Source organism: Prionailurus bengalensis, chromosome B4 (genome assembly GCF_016509475.1).
Source record: "Prionailurus bengalensis isolate Pbe53 chromosome B4, Fcat_Pben_1.1_paternal_pri, whole genome shotgun sequence".
In the NCBI taxonomy this organism is placed as follows: Eukaryota; Metazoa; Chordata; class Mammalia; order Carnivora; family Felidae; genus Prionailurus; species Prionailurus bengalensis.
The window spans coordinates 77,224,211-77,244,215 of record NC_057358.1 but is presented as its reverse complement, the minus strand read 5'-3'; the positions used below and the strand labels follow the sequence as shown (position 1 = coordinate 77,244,215).

The window sequence follows — 20,005 nt, the reverse complement described above, 5'->3', positions numbered from 1 at the left end:
TAAAAATGGCCTGATCCTGGAGGTGGGAGGGACTCATCTTTCTCTAACTCCCACAGCATGTTACCTGTTCCTCTATTGTGGAAAGGAGCTGATCTACCTTGTTACTTTACTCTTTAATTGTTGCTTGGAGTCATTCAATATATTTTGCCCAATGGAAAAGTTAGATGTCATTAAGCACAGTTACCAGGCTCTAAATACATTCATGTAAATCCTTTCTTCAGAAAAGAGAAGAAGTAAATCTCAAATGTACTTTAATCATACATATATAGTCATTTGTAGAAAAGTGGTACTATAATAGTTTTGAGCCGTCATAGCAGATGTTTAAAAAATTTTTGATCCTAAGTTCTCCTACACAGTTATGTGAAGAGTATGTCCAACCACACACTGAAGAAAAAACAGAATTACACTCTCCTTTAAAAAAGTTACCATCTGTATTACAAAATTCTTCTGGAAAATATTATTGATTTTGGGGGGAATTACATTTCAAATAACCACTGGGAGATGCTCTGGTTACACAGCTTACATACCGACCTGAATTATAAGCACAATTTACACTAAAGGCCATAATTCTGAGGAGCTTACCGCAAACATGCCATGCCATAGCCCGGCATCCTTCTTAAAGTCTAAAACATTTACCACTGTCTCCCCTAAGATTGAAAAAATAGGAAAAAGGAAATCATCTTCAGTGTTAAGCAAGCAGATGTGTTTCATTTGTCTCTATTAAACAACTGATTTTATATTTCTGAAGAAATCACTAAAAGCTTCTGATTACTTGAGGGTCCCCTCAAACTGGCTAGGGGACCGATCACAGGGGAACAAGGTCACAGAAGAGATAAGGAGTCTGAAACTTATTATGACATAGGCACTGTCTTCCAAGAGGTAGTATTTTTTTCCTAATTATACAAGGAACACATGCTTATTTTAGAACTGCATGTTTCAGAAACACATGTAAAAAATTATACTTTCTGGAGAAAGTAAAAAAAGTTGGTGTATATCTATATCTACATATTTATATAGATCTACACATACTTCTAAGCATCCTTATATCTAGACAGATATCTACCATAACAAAACGGGCATACTGCACTGTATCTAATTTGTTTCCACTTAATGGTATATTGAAATAATTTCCTTAGATCTTTAATATTCAAGAACAGGAGTCTTAATGCCTCAGGGTATAACCCACTACTTGAGCATATTATAATTTAGTCAATCCCCATTTTTTTGGCTTTTGATTGCTTCCATTATATATATGCATTTTACCAGACAAGAATGCTGTTCTATAATGAACATGTATAACTTGCTTCATTTTATGAAAGGAAAATAAAGTACTAAAAAAATTTAATATTGCAAAGAACATTCTAAGGCAAAGAGTCACTATACTATATCAACACATCTAAACTTTCACAATACAGAATACATTTTTGTGTTTTAATTTGTGCTTTTTGGTAGCTGGATTTCTTTAACTCCAAATGTACAACTGGTGTCAGCTCTATAAACACAGGGAGATGGAGATATGTAACATTCTGCAGCTAATAAACACATGGTTTTAATTTGTTTCCTATTTCTGCACTCTAGAAATCATGCTTTACATATTTGGTTTGCCCAGCATTTTAGTTCCATTAAATTACAGCGTATTTGTGAAAAAGAAAAGCAAAAGCAAGCCAAGAATGTGTCCTAAAGCACTTCACTCTGAGTTTGGTCATTAACTGGAATCCAATCTTTGAGCACTCTGCTCACAGTCACATATATCTGAAGCTCACAATGAGGGCAGTCACGAGATGAAGTCTGACCTTCAGAATAATTGCAGGCCTGGGACAGAGCTTGGCAGTGAGACAACATCGCAAGGCGGGATACTGTAACTCCCATCACACTCCCTTCTTTGCTTGTTTTATACTAGGAAAAAAAAAAATCACAAAAAACAAAAGCATAAGAAACACAATAAAATGGGTTATTTCAAATGACAAACTAGAATTCCAAAATGAAACCCAGATAAGCCATGGTAATGGGCTACATTTAATATGTTTCATATGAATATTTAAGACTACACGGTAGGGCCCCAAACTCTAATCACGCAGATAGCATTGACAAGTGACAAAACTCAAGAAAGGATGTGTGAAAAATTCTTACAAGTTTAATTAGTCATCAGTGTCAAGTGGCTGTTAAAGAAGCTAAAAAAACAAGTGACTTGAGCTGCATTAATGGAAGCACCGTATCAAAAACATGGCAAGCAGGGCACCGCAGAGTTCTAGGTGGGTAAGGTGTGGTTCCTATCTGTCAGAAGCTCCCAGGTTGGGAGGGGAACACCTAGAGATGGCCTACTCACTCCTATAAATCAATCAACTCTCATTTTGCTTTTTCCTCAATGTTCCATCCAAGTCGCTTTTTACCAAGATCAGCAACTTCTGATTGTTAAATCAAAAGGACACAAGACATACTTTATTTTATCCAACATTTCTGTAACATGTAACACCTCCTTCCTTGACACTGTCTTCTTCCTTAGCTTTTGTGATATTCCTCTCTCCTATTCACAATCTCTCCATCTCTCTCCCCCTTCCATTCTTCTGCCCATCCCTTAAATGTTGGCATTTCCTGAAAGTTCTGTTCTTCTTCCTCTTTTTACTTTCTTCCATCAGGATACCACATGCGCCTGATGGCTTCCAGTTCTCAACCTCTGACCCAGCCCTCCTTTCAGACATTTAGACTCGTAGAGTCAATTGTTCCCCTTGAATGACCCATAGTCCTATAAAACCCCATGCATCCACCACTGTATTCTTCATCCCCACCCCATGCCCATGAACTCTTCTTGCTGTATTTTCTATCTTGGTAAAGGATGCCACCATCTACCCGTTGCTCAAGTCAGAAACCTGAGAGTCTTTCTTGCCTCCTCCCTCTCCAGAGTCTGTCCCTAAATCCTGTCTCTTTTCCTTCCTTCCTTCCTATCTCTCAATTCCACCCACTCTTCTCTATCCCTATCACCATGAGCTTGGGCGTACCTGGATAACTGTAAAACGTGGACTCTCTGTTTACCTTCTTAATCTAATCAAACCAGGTACGTCTTTAAATAACATATTTATTCTTATCAAACTCTTCTGACAACCCTTTAATAGCTCCCTATGACTCATAGCGTACTTTAAACTCACTAGCAATGTCCTGTGGGTCATAAGAGGGTCCTAAGTGAAAACTGCAAGTTAATTCAGAATAGCCAAAGTCTAGATGTGGAGGGGAGTCGTTCTAGGTGAAGCCAGAGAGTTAAGCAGGGGCCACACAATGCAGCACCCTTCATTTTTTAGGACAAACCGATAAAGAAGTCTGAAAAGGAGTGGTCAGTGAGGCAGGAGAACTGAGGGAGCAGTCAGGGAAGCCAGTGAGCAGTGTTAAGGAGGATGGAGTGATGAACTATGTCCTCAATGAGACATGATGTGGACTGAGGGATGATGGCTACATTTGGTATTTTAATCGCCTGTTTACTTGTCTGTCATCTAAACACACTCCAATCTCTTCCATCTTTCAAAGCAATCCTCCTCGCCTCCAACATTAACACATCACGCCTCAAAGCTACTGCCCACTCTCTTCCCTTTTATAGTCAGTTATCACCACGGGGCTCAAGGCTGAGTGGATTTTTTCCCCTCAAACTTTTTAAATCTATTGATTGGTTTATCATTTAAAACTTAGCAAACACTTGGTAAGCACTTACTAAGATGTCTCAAGCAGGATGTGGAGTCATCAAGGGCATAGCTTTTAGAGGGAAACAAATGTGAGTGTAAGTCCTAGCTCTGTCATTTTTGAGTCATGTGGCCTTCGGTTGGTTACTTGAGTTCATTTAAGTCTTAGTCTCCTTATCTCAAAAGCAGGTTTTCTTTTTTAGTTAGTTAATATACAGTGCAATATTGGTTTCAGGAGTAGAATTCAGTGATTCATCACGTACATACAACGCCCAGTGCTCATATCACAACAAGTGCTGTTTTTAATACCCATCACCCATCTAGTCCATCCCCTCCCCACCTCCTTCTGTCAACACTGTTTGTTCTCTAAGAGTCTCGTGTGGTTTGTTTCCCTCTCTTCTCTTCCCCCCTTCCCATATGTTCATCTGTTTTGTTTCTTAAATTCCACATATGAGTGAAATCATATGGTATTTGTCTTTCTCTGACTGGCTTATTTTGCTTAGCACAATACATTCTAGCTCCATCCACGTCATTGTAAATGGCAAGATTTCATTCTTTTTCATGGCTGAGTAAGGTTTATAGCAGCATTGTCAACAACAGCCAAACTATGGAGAGAGCCCAAATGTCCATCAACTGATACACGGATAAAGATGTAGTGTGTGTGTATACGCGCGCGCACACACACACACACACACACACACACACACAATGGAATATTATTCCCCCATAAAGCAGGTTTAATGTCAGCCCTGACCTCACAGGGTTCGTGTGAGGGCTGACTGAGATAATGCATTGGAAGCGGCTCTTAGCCTGGTGCCTGGTATGCAGAAGGACTTAATCCCTCAAACTGAATGCTAGCAACCACTCCAGATGCTACACTGACCTTCAATACCAAACCCTCTAGCCATTTGTTTTTTCTTGCTCTTTTTCATCTGTTAAATTTGTTCTTTTCAAGTACAGGTATTCTCCTTCCTCAGGTCTCCATTCTTTTGCTTTCCACTCCCCTACCTCACCAAAAGCAGCAGAGAAACATCTCTGTCAGTATACATTTCTTAAACCTTTGCACATCTCTAAGTCTTGTGTAACTTTCTTATATGAGAAGGATCACTTTTTTTTTTTTTGCTTTCTCTTGAATGTGTATTTATGTTAAAAATAATTAGAACAGAAGGCCCACCACAAGCATTTTATAAGCCAAAAGATGGAACTCTAACAAACCAGGAGGCTTTTCTAACATTAAAGCTGACAAAGGTTAGTTTTGACTTTTATAAGATAGCAACTGAAGCCACAGGAAGCCACAATGTATTAGTCTCAGGACTTACCTCAATGTATGCTGGTTCTGTACCGGCAGGTGAGATGTGGGGCTGCCAGTCTTTAGGTGGCTTTGAAAGGTACTTGGAATCTGTTACGACCCATTTGAGCCGGGGCCAACCTAAATCAAACCCAAAATGAAAATTGAATTGCCTAAGCCATAAGGGAAGGAGTTCACATTGAACTGGTCGTTTTAAATATCAAGAGACCAAATCGAGGTCATCTTATAGTCAGTAACATACTATATTTATTAGTTTTCAGTGATAGATCACCAGACAATTATACCTTCTTTCAAAAGTACAATCGTTCCACATGCTAATTTCGGCCTTGACATTACCTCAACAATTGGGAGGTCCATTTGGCAATGGAAGTCCACTGAGGTTAGTGGTCTATCCTCTGTCTCTACATGTAGCATTTAGCTTTAGTGAACAGAGTGGTAGCTTTTTCCAACCATCAGCATAAAGGTTAAGGGTGTGGGCTGTGGAATCAGACAGATTTGGGTTCAAATCGCTGCTCTGCCATTTATTAGCTGTGACTTTGGGCAAGTTACTTAACCTCTCTGTGTCTCAGTTTCCTCACCTGTAAAACGGGGATAATAATGGTACCTACTTCATAAGAATGTGAAAATTAAATAAGAAAATATATGTTAAGTAGTTAGCTATTATTAAATTAAGACACTGATCAAACCACTAAGCTTTAACTGTTAACTGACAATTCAAAGTACAAATATTACTAACCTTTAAACTGTACAATTTCTCCATTCTGGGTTTTTGGCAGCCCCTTTAGACAAACTTCACTGGTCAGAGCTAAGGCGATACCACAGCTTCCTAGCAAGAAGCCAATCTGCTGACCTCCGGCATCCTGTGGAGAGAAGGTAATGAGCACGACAGGGGAGTGAGCATGAGCACACCCATGCCCCAAACCTAGCACTTAGCAATGCTCTGGCACTTGTGTGATAACATTCATGGAACCCCACTGCTACCTGGCAGTTGTCAACATCCAATGACAATATGTTCTTCCAAATAATTTCTACAGTACAATGATTTCCTGAGTACAAATCAAGTATTTCATTAATCTGACATCGCTGAGGATGAATTCTACCAGTCAATGTGACGATTTTACTCAAAAGTTAGCAATGCTTCTCTTTTAAATTAATTTCAGGGCTGCCTGGGTGGCTCAGTGGGTTAAGCGTCCGACTTCAGCTCAGGTCATGATCTCACAGTTCATGGGTTCGAACCCTGCGTCAGGCTCTGTGCTGACAGCTCAGAGCCTGGAGCCTGCTTCAGATTCTGTGTCTCCCTCTCTCTCTGCCCCTCCCTGGCTCGCATTCTGTCTCTGTCTCTGTCTCTCTCTCTCTCAAAAACAAACATTAAAAAAAAATTTTTTTTTAAGTTAATTTCAGGCCAGTGAAATAGATGTGAACATGGTTAAGCTGTGTTGACCTAGCCACATCCCCAAATTCAAAAGCAAAGCAACCCAGGTCAGAATAAAATAATGTAAATGGACACCAAAGGTCTACATTTACAATGAAAGTGAATGGATGGTTATACCCAAATCCATATACTCTTTATTATTATATTTTAAAGGAGATAATATTTAAGCCTTATGGCTGGGGTGCCTGGGTGGCTTAGTCAGTTAAGTGTCCAACTTCAGCTCAAGTCATGATCTCACAGTTCGTGAGTTCGAGCCCAGCATCAGGCTCTGTGCTGACAGTTCAGAGCCTGGAGCCTGCTTCGGATTCTGTGTCTCCCTCTCTCTCTGCCCCTCCCCTAGTTGTGTGCTCGCTCTCTCTCTCTCTCTCTCTCTCTCTCTCTCTCAAAAACTGAACATTAAAAAAAAGATATAAGACTTATGGCAAGAGCAGAGAAAACAACAAAAGATATAAAGTATTTCCATTAAAATACCACCTTAAAAGTATCATTATGAAACCACACAAACACAGCCAACTCAATAATTTAAGAACAACCTTACGATTTCCTGACTGATCTAAAGATACTATATCCCATCAACCAAAGTTTCAGGGATGTTATCAATTTGTTTTTCATTCCTTTCAGAAAAAAAAAAAAAAAAATATATATATATATATATATATATATATATATATATATTTGTAAATCCACAGTATCTACCATATTTGTCTTTATCATGATCTCTCAATAATAAACTATATGAGAAAATTAGGGTCAAACAGCTCACAGAGAAATCATTCGGTTAAACTTGAAAACTTGTTGCATATGCTGCATGGGCTGATGTGACATTAAAGTAAAATCTTATCTCCCAGAGTAGTAACATGCCATCATCACTGTGTCATCCTTCAACCTAAGGAAAACCCTGGGCTGTATGATACAGTTAAAGGAAAACCCTTTATACAAAGTTCCCACCTTGTAAATGTGGATTATCTATAGTCTCTGAAGCAATAGGGGTCTTCTTTATAAACAGTAATTACTGAAAAGTCAGGTATACCCCCATGATTCTCAAGTGATATATATACTATATAAAGTCTATCTTAGTTGAAAATGTATTATTTTCATGAAACTTATAAATAATAATAATTATTTTTCTACAACTCTCATGTTTTTAGAAAGTGAAGCTGAGTACTTAAGAAAACGGTTAGGCTGTTTCTAATGTCATGATGGAATCAATTGATCCAAGAACCCGATGCCCACCATGTCACATCAGGCTACATTCCTCTTAAATTCAGCAATGTTACCTTTCTGGTAAGAGGTACCTCTATAGGCACTGGAATCACTTCTGCCAGGAGACATCCATAAAAAGCCACCATAAACATGACTGGATCATTGTTGGGGTAAACCAGGGCTACCTAAAATGCATAATGACATTCAATAACAGGAATAAAAACAAATACCTTCAGTATCATTCTCTAAGATAAATATATATATATATATATATATATACACATATATATATACACACATATATATATATACATATATTGCACATATCATGAACACAAACTATTTAATAGCCTAAAGGAAATTAAGTTATTGAGAAAGATGCACAAATCTAAAAAGATCTCTAGCATCCCCAGGATTACACTAGACACATTTTAGAAACTGTAATGCAATTCATCATCATGATAAGAAAAAATTTGCACTGAATTCTACTGGTGATTGAGCAATTAACAGCTCACCTTAAGTAGTAAGTTAATTACTTGTGAAACCTAAGGCAATTTACTTTAGTGCAGGACTAAATAAAATAAATGTAATGGATCTCTCTAGATAGGCCAGCATATTAGAGAATAAGCCTTACAACTCTCAGAGAACTCACAAGTGTTGACTGACTTGATTGCCACTGTAGGGCCAGCTCAAGGTTTCTTATTCTTTAATGAGTTCACTGCTCACTTAACTTTAATCCCTACTCACTTAACTAACAACGCAAGTACTCTAGCATGAAGGCATTGGTAACAGGTGTAAGTAACACCGGCACAAACCACTATGGATAAAAAGTTAATTCTTCTACAAAAGATAAACAGTGAAGCTTGTGTAATGTGTTCAAAATTGTGATCTCACCTGTAATGTCTGACAGGGATAACTGACCCTTCCCAATTTACTCAAGGAATGCAAAACCCCAGAAGTCATGATCATTGTGAAGCTTGTTACTTGGCTTAGATGTTCATAGATTGACATGTGAAACTTAATTGTGTCACTAGACTGCTGTTTCCCCTTCTTTAACTTTCAAATTCTCTTAACTCACTCCCAAGTTAAGTTCAATTCTGAAGTTGCTAATCCTTCCTAGAGTTCTGAAAAATACGAATTCCAGGTATTTTTAAAAGGCTAGTTCAGGAAGTTCTGGATCATGCGTCTACTCAAAACAGCCCTGCTGCGAGTTGGTGCTTTGTTCTACAAACACCAAATAAAAAGTCATGTTTGATGGTAAGAAGTAATCATATACAGAAAGTCATTGATAGGAAAAAAATCTTCAAAAAGTAAAAATATTTTTTTGTTTCATGTCACCTCCAATTAAAGAAGAAATTAAATGATATCATTTTGTTTCTTCTAAGAATATGGGTCTCCCTCCCTTTCTACATAAAACCACAGAAAATTTTTTGAAAAATTTTATGGGGCAATTTTTAATAAAAAAAGTCAGACTAAACTTTATTGCTATTTTTGTTGTCTGATTATTGAACTATTTATTTCCAGAAAGAGGCTCCTCTTTCTTTTATTAGCACAAGAGTTAACTGATTTAGCAGCTACAGAAAGGGACATGTGAATTTCCTTCATCTACGAATACAAAAATTATCACCTGGTATTCAGCTAACTTTGGTTGGAACCAAACCATTTTCATTTTCTAAGAATAAAAGTTATATAAACTGTGCTGTTGTACGTTAAAAATTCAGAATGTGCGTATTAGAAAACAATAAAACATCACCTCCCTAAAACCAAAAAACCAATTACCCTGTCTCCAGGTTTTAATACAGGTTCATTTTTGGTCCCCAGTTTATTAAGCAGTGTGTAGGCCAACTTTAAACTTCTGCTCCACAACTTTCCTGGAAAAAGAAAAGAATCATATAGAAAAAAACAGGCCTACCTCAGCGAGGAGGCATTCAGTTCATCAGCATGTTTAATAAGACAATGGCCACTTCCAAATGACTCATTAGACAAACATCACCCCCCAAGACAAAGTCCCTCCCCCAGAAAAAAAATGCTTTATATTCACTGGAGTTTACAAAAGCCAGCCCTGTTTCCAAACAAAAGAAAACATCACCAGATGCTCATTCTGGTTTAGATAATATTTCAAATTCTCTTGTGAAGTAATCCGAGTGTCTTTAGAAGTAATGTGATGTGGGCTGATCCAACATTTATCTTTTTAATTAAAAAAAATTTTTTTAACATTTATTTATTTTTGAGAGAAACACAGAAAGGGAGACACAGAATCTGAAGCAGGCTCCGAGCTGTCAGCACAGAGCCTGACATGGGGCTTGAATTCACAGACCACGAGATCATGACCTGAGCTGAAGTCACACTTAAACTACTGAGCCACACAGGCACCCTTAGGCTGGTCACATTTAAAGGAGGGCAACAATTTTTATCACAGGGATGAAAATCAGAAGACTACTTCTGTTCTGAGCTTTATCTGAAGAATCACTTACATATATGGTATTAGATATTTGAGGTTAACCGCAAATCAAAAGTATGACTCAAATGATTAAGCATTCCATACCAATGTATTTCAGTGAAAACAGACAAAATGGAAATTAACTAGATGAAACATGTAGATACATTCACAGATGTTAAATAAACATGTAAAGATTTGGCCAGCTAACTGCTTTAAGGTTTAATATACAGCTTCTGAAATGAATGCTAAAAATAATTTTTGGGAAGGAAAAAAGCCTATTCTTCCTCTCTTCCTGCTCCCTCTCTCCAAACACCCTTAGAAATTCTTATCATAGATTATGTAGAAAGTGAAGGACAAGTCATGCCATTTTGAGTAGATAGGTTAGTTTTACATATAACTTATTCAGAGGGGCAGCTAAAATTTAAACTCATGTCAACCTGTCCAACTGTTTAAATAAAAACTGTTTTTCCCTAAAATTATTCTGTATCTAGGTCTATGGACAATGTGCTTCACTTCTGAAGGGAAAAAGGAGTATGTATGAATAAACTAGTACAAACTCTCAGAGCCCAGGTCGAATCCATTCTTCTCTTTTATTTTTTTCCAGGAATAGAATTTAATGATTCATCACTTACATATAACACACCCAGTGCTCATCCCAACAAGTGCCCTCCTTAATGCCCATCACCCATTTAGCCCATCCCCCACCTAACACCAGGCCAGCAACCCTCAGTCTGTATTTAAGAGTCTCTTACGGTTTGTCTCCTTTTTTTTAATCTTATTTTTGCTTCCCTTTCCCCTATGTTCATCTGTTTTGTTTCTTAAATTCTACATGAGTGAAATCACACAATTATTTGTCTTTCTCTGACTTATTTCGCTTAGCATAATACACTCTAGTTGAATCCATTTGTTTTGTTAGTTAAAAACTGAAAAATAAAGTTATTTTAAGTGAACTCAAGTTACTTTTAAAAGTTATTAAAAAATTTTTTTTTAATGTTTATTTATTTTTGAGAGAGACAGAGACAGAATGCGAGTGGGTTAGGGGCAGAGAGAGAGGGAGACACAGAAGGAGAAGCAGGCTCCAGGCTCTGAGCTGTCAGCACAGAGCCCAACGTGGGGCTCGAATTCACAAGCTGTGAGATCATGGCCTGAGCCGAAGTTGGACGCTGAACTGACTGAGCCACCCAGGCGCCCCCCACTTTTAAAAGTTATTTAAAAAAGAAAAATAAAGGGTTCCTACGGTGGCTTAGTCAGCTACGAGTCCAGCTTTTGTTGATTTTTGGCTCAGGTCATGATCCCAGAGTCGTGGGATCAAGCCCAAGTTGGGCTCTATGCTGATTGTGGAGCCTGCTTAAGATTCTCTCTCTCTCCCTCTGCCCTTCTCCCTGACTCAACTTCTCTCTCTTTCTCTCTAAAAGAACAAACAAACAAACAAAAAGGATGGGGCACCTGGTTGGTTCAGTCAGTTAAGCGTCCCACTCTTGATTTTGGCTCAGGTCATGATCTCGTGCTTTGTGTGTTAAGCCTGCTTGGGATTCTCTCTCTCTCTCCGTCTCTCTCTGCCCTTCCCCGGCTTATGCTTGCATGTGCTCTCTCTCCCTCCCTCTCTTAAAACAAACAAACAAACAAACAAACAAATAAATAAATAAAAGATCTAATTTTCAATTTTTAGATAAAACTGTCATATTTTTAACATATTTCCAGCCCAAATGTCTTTTCCAAATTGTCTTCTAGTATTTAACTCAGCCGTGGATCCACAAACCTCTTTCCTCTTTCTGCTCTTTTAAATATTAGCTGCTTTGCAAATATCATTTAGCAAATGAAAATATCTGACAGTAGCTCTACTTAGAACTTAGGATCCTGTTAAAATAACTTACAAGATCTCATGAAACACAATGACCAGCAACTGCTAAATATCAAGATCTATCACTACCTATGATAATCTGAAGAACTATTAGGAGAAAAGGAAGGAGCTGCAAATCTTGCAAACTCACCATACGTAAGAGTGTAAACTGGTTTCCCCGTCACGTCCAGTGCGGTCAGACACGGGCATTTTGCTTGAGTGGTGCCCCAGCGCTGTAGGGCCGACTCGAGAGCAGGAGGCCAGTTACAGATGACTCCTAATGGCTCCCCCTTCACAGGGGTCATCTGCCGACCCTCAGGCTTGGGCTGGTTGGGGTCTGGCTGAGGTACTGTACCAAAAAACCCCAATGGGTTATAAACATATTATCTGAAATACATACAGATACCAACTAACACAACTCAGGTCTCTAATCGCAAATATATTTCCCTTTTCTCTTCATCTTTATTTGGTTTCAACTCACTCTGAGAAAAGAAAGGACATCGTTAGAAACAGTAATCCACCAAGTGGGCCTTAATTCATCTTCCACATAATTGTGAAATCAATATTTAATACAGTTTATGTAATAAACAAATCCTGACCCTAACAAAGAAAATCACTGAACATACAGAAAAGCACAAAGCATACATTTCTTTTTAGTAATTTTGTAATTTTTACTCAACTTGTTTTAAAATCCTTACAGTTTGTGTCTCCAGTTAGAGAGCCAGGTTCCACTTCACCGGGTTACATTTAATGAAAAAGCATTAAACTGTGAATCGGAAACCCAAATTTACATTTACATTTTACTAGTAAAACATAATTTCCTTATCTGTAAAATGGGGATAGTAACACTTCTACCACAAGGTCAGTATTAAACTCAAACAGATAATGAGCACAAATGACAATGTTCCATGTCTCCATGCCTTCCATATCTCATCTGGTCAATCCCTTTGCTCCTGGTATACCTGGACTCATCCTCCTCAGGATGCGGCTCAAACGGCACATTTTCTGGGAAGCCGTCCCCAGTCATTCCTTCCTTAGCTCCCACCCATGTGGTTGTCAACCCTTATTAAAGCACCAAGGGGGGCGCCTGGGTGGCGCAGTCGGTTAAGCGTCCGACTTCAGCCAGGTCACGATCTCGCGGTCCGTGAGTTCGAGCCCCGCGTCGGGCTCTGGGCGGATGGCTCGGAGCCTGGAGCCTGTTTCTGATTCTGTGTTTCCCTCTCTCTCTGCCCCTCCCCCGTTCATGCTCTGTCTCTCTCTGTCCCAAAAATAAATAAACGTTGAAAAAAAAAAAATTTAAAAAAAAAAAAAAAATAAAGCACCAAGGGTCTTTAAGGGCTTCTTTTACTGTGTAAGTTTTTCTCTCCGAGACTGACAACTTCTTGAAGGAAGGCATGGATTTAGTCCTTTTATTGCCTATAGTACCTAATACATAATGGTACTTCTTAATCAATGTTAATTAAATTGAACTGGATTAGAGGAACCCAGGTGACTCAGTTGGTTAAGCATTTGACTTCAGCTCAAGTCTTGATCTCATGGTTCGTGAGCTTGATCCCCATTCTGGGCTCTGTGCTGACAGTGTGGAGCCTGCATGGGATTCTCTCTCTGTCTGTTTGTCTGTCTGTCTGTCTGTCTCTCTCTCTCTTCCCCCTGCTCACTTGCACTCTCTCTCTCAAAAATAAATGAACTATAAATAAATAAATAAAACTGGATTAGGGGAACAAACATGCTAGACTATTAACATGGTCATTCCACAGATTGGAGGTAAATAATATTTCATATTTTTTCATATGAATAAAACAAAAGTCCTCTTACTTTTTCTACAACAAATTAATATTATTTCAATAATAAAAAGCAAAAAAATTTCTACTTTCATAGCAGAAAAGATAACTGATACATGGAACAAAGTCAAGTATTTATTGAGTGCCAATTATATGCACAGATGTAATAAACACTGAGTGTTCATCATTCTTGGAACAAACATTTATTGTTTCTCTTAATTTTTAAAATTTTATTTATTTTTGAGAGAGAGCGCACGAGCCAGGGAGGACAGATAGAAAAGAAGAAGACACGGAATCTGAAGCAGGCTCCAGGCTCTGAACTGCCAGCAGAGAACCCGATGCAGGGCTCAAACCCGCGAACAGGGAGATCATGACCTGAGCTGAAGTCGGACACTCAACCAACCGAGCCACCCAGATGCCCCTAACATTTACTGTTTCTAATCAGTGCTAGGTGCAAGCAACAGAGTCCCTCATTAGGTATCTGAAGTGTGAGAGGGACCCGTGCACATACCCAGAGCTAAGGTGACTAAACAAGAGCAGTGCATGACAGAGACTTTATAGGGAGGGCAGAAGAAGACCACATCACCCAGGCTGGAGGATGGAGTCCTCCATGGGAACTGAATCTTAAAGGAAGGGTAGGAATTAGCCAGGTGAGTGGGAGATGACAGAAGAGGCATAGAATGGAGAAGAACAGAATAAGCACCACGTATTAGAAGAGCAAATGAAGTATGAAATTTATTTTATAGCTCAACTTAACAACAGATTTGGGAAACTTACTGAAAATGTCTTGACTTTTTTTCTACTGACATAGAACTAATGAAATAGTTTCACTTCCCAATTTACTGCCCTAGGTAAATTATGTTTCAACTGCCCTTCTAGTTCATATAGCCCCAGACTCTAAACCACCAAGATTAAGTAAAAAGATAAACATGGGTGATTCTAAATAGTTTGGTTTTATGGACAGACTGTATATATGGCAGGCATAGTCTTCTGGTCATAAGAGCGTGTACATTATTGCCATCCACTAGACCTCAATGCAGACCCTGGCGGACACTCTTTCAGACTTCCAAAGACGTATGGATATTTTCCTTTTCCAAAGATAATCATGATTTGAATAAGCAATTGCTGTCTATTTATAATTAGTGGAAAGCTGTTAGTGCTATTCTGTCAATGAAAACTGTTCAAGTGTGATTCTTATTAAACCCTGACCTTCATTTGCCTGGTCAATACACAGTTCCAGAAATACTGAAGAGGCTATTATTGGTGTTAGCACCTTGAATGTCAGTGTATGTAGGAAGATGTCCATAGTTCAAAGAGTTTGGTGACTCCTACAGAACAGAAAGTCATCTTAACCTCATATGCCAGGTTGCTTGTTGCTTCCAGCTGAATAAAGTGGACTAAGACCAGATCTAGTCTATTAATGTGCCTAGTGCAAGCATCATTAACATGTCCAAAGTGATCAAAGCCTACCATTAGTCTCAGGATATAAAAATGAACTACAAAAGCTACCAGGCTCAGTTCTTTGGACAAAACCTATTGTCATTCAACTTCAAGAATCATCAAATGCCAGCCACCTTCATTTCATCTATGCTCCTTCTCATTTGACTCCCAATTCTTCCTATTAAATCCTAAACATCATACGATTTCAGCCATAAATATTTGTCAAATTACTAAATAAATCACTGACTACTGCCACTTCCACTTTCTGCCCTTCTCCCAAATGCTGTATTAGTGGATACATACTTATTGGCTAAACTATTTTCAGGTGCGTGCATTTTAGTACCAGAATATTCTAGGTGCAAACAGTATGAAGGAATGGCTATATTTTCATAAATCTTTGAACTTTTCACCATCTACCACACTGTCCTGTATAAAGCAGACATGTGTGTTGGCTGGTTGATTTAACAAAAAGACTATATCAAAAAGGGCCAGGTAAATGTTTGAGGTCAAATTTGACATGTGTATTCTAGGATAATGCAACATGTAAATACCTAGGGAAAGAAGAGCAGAGAACTATGAATTCTTTCACAAAAATGCTGCCTTGTTCATCCTTAAATCCTACCATACCTTAAATACCATGTAGTAATTGCTTAAGATATATCTGTTGAAGGAATGTATGTTTTTGGTATTATTACTACTACCTTCCACAATTTCTTCAGAGTCATCCACAAAAAATTCCTTTAAGGGAGGCCTTTTGGGTCGTTTGAGAGTGTTGAGAAGCTGCTGGATTTTTGTGGATACTCTGCTACTGACAGGAACACCTGTAAGGGGGGGAAAACAGTAAGTGAAAATCCACTGATTTTAGGGCTATCTCAGCTTCTCAACTCTTTATGGAATTTTTATTTCTAATGATGTTTGGCCTTTGCCCAGAGTCTTATTCTATTTCAACTGGGCCAAAGAAATACAAATACGTACACGCCAAGTTTTATGGCAACACGTAACAAATACGGCACTATCATTAACACCCTGCTTCCAGATTTCATCTAGCCCTCCTTTTTTCCATACTGTTTCTTGTTCAGAGCTATCCTCTGACCATGCAGACTGTCTGAACAAGTAACAGCGCTGCCACAGTGCAGGCTGTTGAAAAGAGGGCCCTCCAGAGGACCTGTGCTGGACGGCCAGCTGCAGTGGAGTTCTGCAGCTGCTCTACTGCTCAGGTGCTGCTGTTCAGCATGTGCATTTTTCCAATTTAACTAATATTCCCTATATAGCTCCCTAAAAGAACTCCCTACCATCAGCTGTATCCATAAGGCTGGACCTGTTGGATCCTTTGTGCATGCCTTTGACTATCCCTGAAGGGGGCAGATCAATATTTGCTGGGCGCACTGAGGAAGATGATGATGAAGAAGAGGTAGTTGTAGTGACATCAGGGGGAGCAGAGAGATTCTCTGAGGGAGGAGAAAACAAAATTCAGAATTATATGACATTGGCAATAAAAACAAGAATCTTTAAATCTTTTTGTGGTTGTTTCTTAACAAGGAAAAAACTACAAAAATGGGCTATCAATTCTTGTAAAATAACCTTTGAAATCAAATTCTACTCGTAAGATATAATGAGAGAGTAAGAGTATAAGCCAGGGCATATCAAAATTATTTTTTCCTTTTTTCAAAATTATTATTTTCAAGAACTCGAACAGCCTTATTAAGAGCCAATCACATATCCAATGTTCCTCCAAAATGTTCTTTTCTCCACAGAAAGTCTGGTAGAAATTCAGCGTTAATAATCATAATAAAAACTGCGAGTGACTTCAAAATGAAAGCAAAGTGACTGTGGTCATAGTGCTACTGATATTCTAGCCTCGAGCATCTCTTCATGTTTATGTTGGTTTGTCCATAATATCTCCTCTTCCACCGGAAATGGGGAAGAGTGTCTTGGGAGTGGGTCAGATCCCTCAAGTTCCCAAATGAAGAAAACCAGATAAGGCCTACTTCCAATTTTTATAAAATAACCCACAGGAAACTGATCTACTTGACAGACAAGGTTCTTCCCTTGCTCTAAGCATGATTGTGTAATGTTCTTTTGTTCTGCTTCAGGTAGGGATTCTTAATATCAAGAAACTAAAATGACCTAAGTTGGAAGAGAGCCATTCAATAGGGATGTGTTACATAAGAAAACTTAGAAAAACATCTGGGGAAGAAAAGGAAAATTAGAGGAAGTAAAATATATGAGTTACAACAATAACAACAAGCTACTCAAAACCATAAAAAAGGCAAAATGCATAAGATAAACAATTTCTAAAATCAATTTGGGAGTAAGGTCTCTATGCCCCCAAAGTCTGATGTTACTAAGTTCAATTGTTGTTTTTCCCCCCTAGTTCAATGGTTTTTAAAGTTTTATATATACTAGCACAAGTAGACTACAGCATACCTTTCTGTAGAATAATGTAGTAATAAAGCATTAAAAATATTCATCTTTATTTGACCCCAGAAATTCCACTTATAGGGATATGTCTTAAGGAAATAATCAGACAAATGCACCAAATTCTGTGTTCAAGGATGTTCATTCCAGCAGTTTTTATAATGGCCAAAAATTGGATACTACCCAAATGTCCAAACCAGGGGAATGGCTAAATAAACCAGGACATAGCCATATAACAGCATACTTTGAAACCATAAATAGTATAATTCTGTATTAATGACATAAAAGATTTACCAATTTGTGATACACTGCTAAGAAAAGCAGGTTATGAACACTATGTTTAGTACAATTTCATTTTTTAAAAAGTAAGACCCAAACCCTACATATTCATATGCAAATAGTCTAGGAAGACACACATTAGAGTGTTATCTGTGGGAAGTGGGTTTACAGATATATAGATATAGATATAGATATAGATATAGATATAGATATAGATATATTATCTGTATCTTCGAATTTTTCTATTAGGAACATGAATTGCTTCTGTTAGAGCAAACATCCAAAAGGCAATAATGTTAGTTAGATAAAATGGTTTTTGTGACTACCTTAACAAAAAACTTTTCATAGAGTAGTGAAGCAATAGAAAAATATAAGGTCAGATGAAATCATCTAGTTAACAAAAACCTAGACAGAGTTAACTGGGTATTAGGACAGTGTTTTTAATAAGTGAAGTTGCTTTCTTTTAGACAAATGTGGAAATAAAATCTGACCCGACCATGGCTCTGTTGTGTACCCTCCCGAACAGAAAAGATGGTGAGCATGCTCCTCTGTAGCTGCTTTAAGAGGTTCAGTGAATTACAGGGCAGAGCCAAGCTGCAAGACAAGCCACTGGCTGTTGGCACTTGGCTTTTTAATGTGGGCAATCATACCCTCAAGGTAGCTATGTTCTTTACTAATTACAGGCTTGAATTGCAAATTTTCTAAATTTTTCTTTTCAGAAATCAATTAATAGATTAAAGATCTACATATGTGTATATATATTTATGTGTGTGTGTGTATATATATATACACACACACACATATATATAGTGTCTATATATATATACTGATATAGAAAGACCACTGATACGAAAATTAAGACACCACAGACACATGATGTTCAAATACATTACTCAGCACAGTATGTACCAACCAATTTAGCAAAAGCAGAGATCTGAGCTATATCTTTACCTGCAGATGTCACAAACCCTTAAAGTGCGTGTGCATGCGCACACACACACACACACACACACACACACATACACACAGACATAAAGCAGAGCCAAGCGAAAGCTACCCTCCATACAGGAGCACTGGTAGCAGGCAGCAGCTCACAGGGTACCAACACGGTCAGCCTGCACACTCCAGTTGTAGCAATAACACAGCAGCAAGGACCATAAATCCAGTCTTTATGCTAAAGACAAGGAGCTTCACTGATATTAGTGCAGAATTTGCTCAGGTTTCATGTTTTTCTGTTTGAGAAAACACAGGTAACAATCCTAGGAAAATCTAAGATGTTACATATTTTAACACCTTTTAATATGTGGAATATTCTCCAACAGGGATAAACCCACACTAAGACTGGTGTTATATCTTGCGGCTTGAGTATTGCTTATGGAAATAGCTATGGCTTCAGGTGGGCAATACTATGCACCAATAATGCAGATGATACCTATCACTCCAAATGTACTGCTGGTGTTTTCTCCTTTGCCCCATTAACTGTTATGTTCTTTCTAATTTTATTTCTTAGGCCACGCTGAAAAAACTAATACAAATCAGAAACTATTTCCTGGATGCTGGGAGCCAAATGGAACATGACTTGGGCTGCTCGGGTAGATCCAGCTCCTACCTATTCGGGTATTGGCAAATACATCAGCTAGAGACCCACTGGTTCCTTTGACCTCTCCATGGGACAGCGTAGAAGATGCGGATGAAGAAGTGGACGATCCCTGAATTGAACGGTTGATCCAGGACTCAGCATTCTGTAAGCTCTGTTGCAAGGCAGCAGAGAGCGCAGCTTGGCGTCTCAGAGAGCCCTCATCCTCAGAGGCCGAAGACGTGTCTGTGTGGAATTAGAAAAAAAGAAGTTCTCGATCCTGCCTAGAACAGAGACCTTTCAGTTCTTACTCATTGATCAACACATTCAATTTTGATACCAGCAAAATATTCACATTCTCAAGGCAGACTAGTGTGTAAAGGTTTTCAAGAACCTCAAAGAAAGGTCTACAGACCAAAGCCTGAAAACACAAAACAGCCTAAATCTATAGGTAATTTTAAGTTCTTAAAAAATCCCTTTTGGAACATTTAAACTTCATGCTTTTCTGTTCTGAACTGAATCAGGATCTGAATTTTTCTGGCTTATCTATTTATATTCAAGTAATAGTGAAGTGCTTATATGGCTCCCTCGACCTCTTAATTGGAGAACCGTGTGATAGGCT

General features: G+C 38.3%; 1 protein-coding gene across 7 annotated transcripts in view; it reads right to left on the bottom strand.

Annotated features, from left to right (window-relative positions):
- DIP2B (disco interacting protein 2 homolog B) overlaps nucleotides 1–20,005 on the bottom strand; it is a 225,686-nt gene that overhangs the window by 49,049 nt on the left and 156,632 nt on the right. The window contains exons 5-14 of one of the 7 annotated variants that reach the window (XM_043563894.1): nucleotides 19,417–19,629; nucleotides 16,403–16,558; nucleotides 15,812–15,931; nucleotides 12,041–12,238; nucleotides 9,389–9,480; nucleotides 7,684–7,794; nucleotides 5,711–5,834; nucleotides 4,985–5,094; nucleotides 1,794–1,896; nucleotides 583–647 (exon numbers count right to left, since the gene is read on the bottom strand). In XM_043563894.1, coding sequence (XP_043419829.1) covers nucleotides 583–647; nucleotides 1,794–1,896; nucleotides 4,985–5,094; nucleotides 5,711–5,834; nucleotides 7,684–7,794; nucleotides 9,389–9,480; nucleotides 12,041–12,238; nucleotides 15,812–15,931; nucleotides 16,403–16,558; nucleotides 19,417–19,629 — 1,292 coding nt within the window. Of the gene's footprint in view, nucleotides 1–582; nucleotides 648–1,793; nucleotides 1,897–4,984; nucleotides 5,095–5,710; nucleotides 5,835–7,683; nucleotides 7,795–9,388; nucleotides 9,481–12,040; nucleotides 12,239–15,808; nucleotides 15,932–16,402; nucleotides 16,559–19,416; nucleotides 19,630–20,005 lie in introns of all 7 variants that reach the window. The other 6 variants (XM_043563893.1, XM_043563896.1, XM_043563895.1 and 3 more) reach the window with 6 other exon arrangements.